Source organism: Belonocnema kinseyi, chromosome 7, assembly GCF_010883055.1.
Source record: "Belonocnema kinseyi isolate 2016_QV_RU_SX_M_011 chromosome 7, B_treatae_v1, whole genome shotgun sequence".
NCBI classification, from domain to species: Eukaryota; Metazoa; Arthropoda; class Insecta; order Hymenoptera; family Cynipidae; genus Belonocnema; species Belonocnema kinseyi.
The window spans coordinates 2,024,893-2,033,318 of NC_046663.1; the positions used below are offsets into that span (position 1 = coordinate 2,024,893).

The window sequence follows — 8,426 nt, forward strand, 5'->3', positions numbered from 1 at the left end:
TATCGGCAAAAATAGCATTTTCAGCTCTATTTGTACAGAAATCACGGTAAAAATAGCTCTTTCAGCTTTATTTGTACATAAAAATCAAGCTATTTTTAGCAACATTTCGGTGCAAATAGCCTCTTTTCCAGCTCTATTTGTACATAAATTTCGGTACAAAAAGCCCGTTTCCAGCTCAGTTTTGTATATAAATATAGGTAAAAATAGCATTGCTCTAGTTCTATTTGTCCCGAAAAATCAAGTTATTTGTAACGAAATTTCTTATAAATAGCCCCATTTCCAGCTCTATTTGTACATAAATTTCGGTACATAAAGCCCGTTTTTAGCTCTGTACAGAAAAATCAAGCTATTTGTAGTGAAATGTCGGTAAAAATAACCCCTTTTCCAGTTCTATTTCTACCTAAGAGAATCCAGATACTTGCAACGAAATATCAATAAAAATAGCTCAATTTGTATCGAGAAAATCCGACTTTTTATGCCGAAATTTCGGTTCCGCAGATTTCTATTTGATTAATAATCTAATAAATAAAATAAATAAATCTTGTTTATATTATTGTTTTTAATCATCAATAATAAATTATGATTAAAGCTATAAAAAAACACATTCTGAAAAAAATTTCTAATTTTATGAACGGGAATATTGGAAATGTTTGTAAATAATGAAAATGCCACAATATAGTTTTACCACAATTTTTAAAGATTTGAAGCGATTTCCAAAAGATTCCAAGAAACGTTGATCAGTGTTGGAAAATTAGGAGACATTTAGGTCAAAGTATCGAAAAAGAGCCTCTTCAGAATAGAAAAACAAGGGGATTTTTATTAGAAACAGGCAACAGCTGGAAAGTCTAAAATATTGATCCTAAATAATGAAAACCTAAATAACTCTTTTTTCAGGTAAATATGAGGCTAACCTTGCACTTGGTTCAATTTCCAACAATTCCTCGCTTCCAAGCTCTTCAATAAACTTTTCAAAAGACTTTTTACGCAAAAATCCCTCGGAATTAGAGACAGTCTCCACCTCTGAAAAACTCCCTGCTCTCGTCAATTTGCATTCAGATTTTTCAGAATCACAATCCGGTATACTCAAGGCAGCAAAATCTTTGCCCGTAACGTCCAAAATCCCCTCAAACGTCTCCTGCAAGGAATTTCATTAAACATAACCTCCAAAAGGACGAAGGGTGTCGCGCGTCTTACTTGCGACATTCGTGGGTTTACATTTCCGTCAATCATTTAAAACGGCTCTAGGTATATTAATTCTTTTCGTTTTTTACCTTCTTTTAGTAAAACGGTAATATTTGAGGTCTCTGCAGGAATTTTGCGAAACCACAAAGTTCACACCGGCAATTAAATTGTATGTAAACGAAAACTGATGACGTGATGAAGTTGTTAACGCACGTGCGTCTCGGGGTGACTCATTTCAAAATTAACGAGAATTCGAAATAAATCGATCCCATTTATCATCTCTGCATTTATTTTACAAAGAGAGAAATAAATGCTTTTGGGCAAAAAATGATAAAATCCGTTTGCTGGCTGGGAAAATTAAGAAAAATTTATTAGCCGCACTTGGCGCGCGATTCAAACTTACTTTAAAAAACAATTCTTTTGATTTAAATAAATAATTATACAAATATGCACAAGAATGTATAAAAATTATGTAACTTTTGATTTCAGGAAAAATAAAACTTATAACACATATATTTTATAAATAACATTTTATTTCCATTGATCTCCAAAGACTGACTTATATTTCACGAAATATTTTTTAATAGATACATTCCTTGAAATACTATATAGTGTTTTAGCGGCATAATATATAGAAGTTAACTTCAGAGTATACTAATGATAATATTTGAATTTTTCTAAAAAAATTGTCAGCTCAGAATATTGATCTTTTCGATTCCCTAAATAAAATGATGTAACTTTGTTAAGAAAAATTAATTATTAACATCATAATAAATTTTATTAAACATAAAAAGAATTAAGGACACCTAGATACAAAACGATATATTTATAACAAAACAAGAACAAAAAATTAGGAAGAATTATTCGAAATAAATAAAAAAGAATATAACGATCAAATTTGAACACGCCTTTAAATACCCACATAACATTAGTATATTGATTAAAATAAGTTTAAATAAATTTCAGAAAAATACAAAAACAATGATCAAAACATGCTCAAAATAACATTTTTGCATTTGAATCATAACTACAATCAATTCGTGACAATTTATGTATATACATGTTATATAATTATATGAATTTCCAGAAAAATATATAAAAAATATTTAAAACTTTATAAATTATTATTTTCAATCCCTTTTCCAAGAAATTTCTTTTTACATGAAATGTTTTTTTAAAAATATAAGTAGGTCTTTGGGATTCCCTGAAAATAAACTGGTATTTATAGAATATATGTATTATAATTTTTTTTGTCTGAAATCAAAAGTTAGACAATTCATATACATTCTTGAGAATTTTTAAAATAATTATTTATTCAAATTACAAACGTGGTTATCTAAAGTAATTTTGAATTGCGCGCCAAGTGCGGCTAACCAGCGCGCGGCACTCACGCAAGCCCAGTAGACAGAGTGCCAACATTGGCATCACTGTTTGACACATCGAGTTCGTATCTAGGTTATCAATCAATCAAATTTGCCTAAACCAACAAAATAGCTAGAAATGAATCGTATGGAAAATATTAATTTCACGATTAATTCGAAACAGGCCTTCCTGAAAAGGTACCCTAATTCATTATAAAATTAAAATTTTCGTCCCTAAAAATCATTTTTCGGTGAAAAGTAATGAATAATTGCTTTTTACCGGGATTACCAGTAATTACCGGTAATTGCTGGTATGGTAAGGTATTATGACGTTCAGGCCGAGCAGCATCCATCAATAGGAAAGATATTAAAAAACTAGATGAAACACCTCGATAGCGAACCTATGATAATTTCCAAGAACTAGAAAAATTCGATTGGCTAAACAGAGACAGATATATCTCAATCTCTTTTTAAATAATGGCAGCTTTTTAGTTCTTAGACCTTATTGTATTGTCGCTAGTGAGGTATTCAATTTCGTTATCTTTTTATATCTAATTACAAATATGAAGTTGAAATAATTTCTAATATCATTGGGGTCGTACTTAAATTATGAAACGGATTATGGGCCCTCTTCAAGACCCTCCCTCCACCTTGTAACAAGGCGTAACAAAATATTTCGTCTCTCCCCCTCCACTCTTTCGGTACGTAATTTGTAGTTTCCAGAAATAAACAAACATGGGACTTGAGACTAAAAGACATTTTTTGCATTTAAAAAAAGTTTTGCAGGGTGAAAACTTTATTTTTCAAATTCTCCAATTTTTCTTTGAACATTTTTCTATTTTTCCTGATCATTAACATTCAAATGCCAGCATTTTTATATTTTTAAGATCAGGCCTTTTATAACCGGAATAAAAGAATATTTCAGATACAGAATGAGATTTTTCAAATTGACTTATTTATTTTAAACAAAAAATTAGTTTTCTACCATAAAATATGATTTTTTAACAGAATACTTGAACTTTCAACAAAATAAATGAATTTTCGAAAAATAATTAAATTTTCAACCTAAAAAACTAAATTCTCGGCAAAACGGTGTAAAAGTTGATATACCAACCAAAAAAGATCAAATTTCATTTAAAAAAATTAATTATACAACTAAAAAGAGGAATTTTCAACAAATTAAGATTTTTCAGTCATTTAATAAAAAAAAAACATTTACCCACATTATTGGATCTTCTAGCCAAAAGACGAATTTCCTGTTAAAAAAATTGAATTTATAACTAGAAAATATGAATTTTTAGTAGTAAAAAAACAATTTTCATCAAAATAATTGAATTTTAACGTAAGAGATAAACCTCTATTTAAACAAATACTCTAACAAAGTAGTTCGGTTTTTTACACACGTAATTGCAATTTCAATTAAAAAAGATCAGCATTCAAAAAATATTTAAGCTTTCACCAAAAAGATGAATTTTCAATTAAAAATATGAATCTTCGGAAAATATGAATTCTTATCTTCAGTGGTTCAAACGAAATAGTTGAATCCTAACGCAAATAAGTTTAATTTTCATCCAAAAGGTGCATTTTCAACCAAGAAAGATGAAATTCCATCTAAAACAGGTAAACATTTTTATCGAGAAGAAAAATTTTCGAAAAATACGTTACAATTTTTATATTAAAAAAGATTTTCGTTTTAGTTTCTAACATTAAAATATGAGTTTTAAACATGAAGTAAATTTCCTACGAAAATACTTGAATTTTCAACCGAAAAAGACGAATTATCAACAAAAAAGGTGAATTTTTAACCAAAAGGGTTAATATTTAACTAAATTGTTGAATTTTCAAATAAAAAGTTGCATTTTTATCTAAAAAAATGCAATTCCTACTTAAACAGATAAATGTTTTAATTAAAAAGTCAAATTTTTATTTACAAAAAAATTCAGTTGACTTTTCAGCACTAACATTTGACTTTTAAACAAGTCAATTTTCTACGAAATAGTAGAAAGTTCTACTGAACAGTTTTAATATTCATCAAAAAAGGATGACTTTTTACCCAAATTGTTGTATTCCTAACCAAACAGTTGCATTTTTATTTAAGAAAAATGCAGTTTCTACAAAAATAGATGATTTTTTTCATTAAAAATATTAATTTTCAAGAAAACAGTTTAAAAAGATTTTAATTCACCTTTTCACACCAAAATATGAAATTTAAACTACAAGTTAATTTTATACAGAATAGTTTAATTAAAAAAAACAGTTGAATAATTTCCTCTGAACATTAATGCAATTAAGGACCCCCCCCCCCATATCCTTGCGTAATATATTCGTAACAAAATCTCTCGTCCCCTCCTACCGCTTGAGCTGCTACTTATTTCAAATCTGGTCTCTTTATGTACCTTACAATTATTATTTGTTGTAAAAAATTGTAAACAAAAAGTAAAAAAATTTAATCATTTTAATTAAACGCGCTAGCGGTAACCAATCCGCTTGTCTACGACACGCATGCGCAGTACGAAAAATGTACTATAATTGGACGCATTGTGTGCCGCATCTAGATTTATATTGTCTTTGGCAATAGATTCAAATCGGCCCTGTGCATCTGAAAACAAAATGGCGATTCCTTAGCGTCCTAAGTTGGTTAGTTCCTAATATCTTCAGCGTGGCGCTAGTTGCCCCATCACTCCCTGTTTTTGCATTGTAAGCAATGGAAGTAGACCACTTTTTTTTTTATTTTTTAATAAACAAAATGTTATTTTCGCAAAAAAAATATGGAAATGAAAATAATGTTACTCATTTTATATTTCAAAACAATTTTGCAAACGATGTATATAAATGCTAACGGAAAACATAAAATAAACCTTAACCAAATAAACTTGGTAAAGTGGAATATTAGATTTTAATTTGAATAAAAAGTTAAATATAATCCTTTTTATATCTGAAAACGCAGAAAATAATATTTATATCGATAAAATATGTCAATAGTTTTGTGAAAAAAGCTTTAATAGTATACAGGTTGAAACTTAATATTTGAGGGTTTAGCGAGTACTTGCGCTATTGAATATAATGAGAAAAATGTAATTGAAATAGAATTACATTTTTATTCGAAAACATATAACATAAAAATATGTAAAGTACATCAAAAATAGTTTATTCAATAATTTAAGTTGTTGCAAAAAAAAACTATTTTTCAGATGAACAAATATAAATTATACTTTTATAACACGTCCATGATGTAAATATAACTAATGTTTTAACATCTTTGTTTTAAATATTTAAAAGGATATAATGATACAAGAGAGCAATTAAAGAAATTTATTATTTTATTTTTCACTGATTATTAAATAAAATGGTTTCCAATGTTAATGTAGTTAAATTCAATAAGAAATACATTATATCTATTATATATTCATAAGCGAGATTATTCACATGATAAGTTTAAACTTAGTACTATTCAAATTTTTCTCCGGGATTTTTTTACATTCCATTAATAATATTGTTAATTTGTTTTCCACAATAAACTTTAAGAATCATATTTTACTTTTCATTCAAATTTATATCTAAGATATATTACACTTTGCCAGGATTATTGTACGACGGAAAAGTATTTTAAAATGTTAAATGAGTAACATTGTTTTAATTCCAAGAATTTTTTGGCATGGAAATAACATTTTGTTAACTAAAAAATTAAAAAAGTAATTTAGTCCCATTACTTTCTATATAAAAACAGGGAGTGATGGGACAACTAGCGCCGCGCTGGGGATATTAAGAACTAATCAACTTAGGACAGTTGCGGGGTCGAGTTAAAATCTGAAATATGCAGAGATGCAGAGGGCTGATTCAAATGTAGCAGATAGTTCTGAGCCGGTTATATTACTTTAAGAACGGTAACGAGAATGAGAATATTGCCGAGAATATAACCGAGAAATAAATTCTCTAAGAATTTATGAGAATCTCAGAATTTCTTTTAATTAATTGAAAATTGCATTTTTTCGTTAACTTTTCGGTTGAAAATTCAACTCTTTTTTTGAAAGTTTGTCTTTTTTATTTTAAAGTTTACCTGCTTTAGCAGAAATTAAATTTTTTTTATAAAAATGCAACTATTTGGTTAGAAATTATAAGCTTTTATACTATTTTTTTTAATTTAACTCTTTTGTAGAAAATTTACTTTTTTTTTAAATTTATATTTAAGTGTTGAAAAAAAACTGAAATATTTTCTGGATGAAAGTTCCACTTATAAAAAAAATGTGTTTTTTATTACAAATTCATCTGTTTAGTACAAAATTGATCTTTTTCGGATAAAAATGCAACTATTTGGTAAAGAATTGAACTATTTTGTTAAAAATTCAACCTTTTTTGGTGAAAAAATTCATATTTTTGAATGTAAAATTCAATTTTTTTTCGTAGAAACTCATTTTTTTTGTTACAAAATTTCAATTTTTTATGTTACTGAGTTAACTGGAATCTTTTTTGGATAAAAACTCACCTTTTTTTGTAATCAAAAATTCCTCTGCTTTAAGATAAATATAACATTTTTTGTTAAAATGCAACTATTTGCTAGAGAATTCAACAATTTTGTTAAAAAGTCATCCTGTTTGGTTAAAAATTCGCCTTTTTGGTTTGAAAATTCAATTTTTCTGGTAAAAAATTATTTCTTGTTCAAAAATTCATAGTTCGATTGTAAAAAATCGACTAAAATCTTTTTCAATAGAAAATTCAACTATTTTTTTGAAGATTTATCTTTTTAATTTAAAACTTCATCTGTTATAGAAGAAATTTCATTTTTTGTATGAAAATGCAACTTTTTGGTTAAAAATCGTTCTTCTTTGCTAGATAATTCAACTAATTTGTTTAAAACATTTGGTTGAATCGCTTTATTAATAAATCACTTTTTTTGTTAAAGATTTATATTTTAAGTTGAAAAGTTATCTCGTTGGTTACAATTTTATTTATCTTGTTATAAATTAATCTTTTCTAATTGAAGATTTAACTACTGTGTCAAAGTTTAACTACATTGTGAAATTTTGTTTATTGAAGGCTTATGTCTGGTTGGAAATTTAACTGTTTAATGGAAAATACTTATTTTTATTTGTTTAGAATTTATTTTTTAACAAAAAATGGAGCTTTTCAATGTTTTAAGATGGATATTTTTTTGTTAAAAATTCGCGTTTTTTTGTTGTAAAAAAATTATTTTGTATTCTGAAATTTACTTTTTTTTTCGTAAAAATGCAACAGTTTCGTGGAAACTTAACTTTTTGTTGAACAGTCATTTTTTTGTTTGAAAATTGAATTTTTGTAAAGAAAATTTGTTTTCTGATTTGAAGCTTCAATAATTTAGATAAACTTTCATTTATTTTTTGAGTGAAAAATCTTTATTTATTGGAAATTCGTCTTTTTGGTTTTAAGATTCTTTTCTTTTGTTGCATAAATTTCATTCTTTTTTTTATTAAAATATAAAGTATGAGACTTTTTTTGATGAAAATTTGTCTTTTCAGGTTGAATATTCAACTACATGTTAAAAATTCAATTATTTTGTTGAAAATTCCAGTATTTTGTTAAAGAGTTATCTTTGAAAGCAGAAAACTTTTTGTTTTAAAATAAATTAATAAATTTGAAAATTTTAAATTTATATACGAAACACTATAATTCCTCAATATTTCAGAGCTAGAAAATAATTTATATTCAACCGCTGTTATAACCTGAACAATAAAAATATTCTTAAAATTCATGAATTCTTAAATTCTCTTAAATTTTTTTAAATTCTCCAAAATCCTGTCATATTCTCTACGTTTAAGTACAAAGCTTAATAATAAAAGATGTAAAAAAATATATTTCAACGATCAATTCCAACGGCATCAGCCGGTAACGTTGTACACGAAAATACGA

The 8,426-nt window shown here is 26.6% G+C and overlaps 1 protein-coding gene across 2 annotated transcripts in view; it reads right to left on the bottom strand.

The window, feature by feature from the left end:
- LOC117177138 overlaps nt 1-1,381 on the bottom strand; it is a 19,324-nt gene extending 17,943 nt beyond the window's left edge. The window contains exons 1-2 of one of the 2 annotated variants that reach the window (XM_033367636.1): nt 1,195-1,285; nt 912-1,135 (exon numbers count right to left, since the gene is read on the bottom strand). In XM_033367636.1, the coding sequence (XP_033223527.1) occupies nt 912-1,135; nt 1,195-1,230 (260 nt within the window). In that variant the 5' untranslated portion in view covers nt 1,231-1,285. Of the gene's footprint in view, nt 1-911; nt 1,136-1,194 lie in introns of those variants that run through there. The other variant, XR_004467667.1, reaches the window with a different exon arrangement.
- Nucleotides 1,382-8,426: the final 7,045 nt, after the last annotated feature.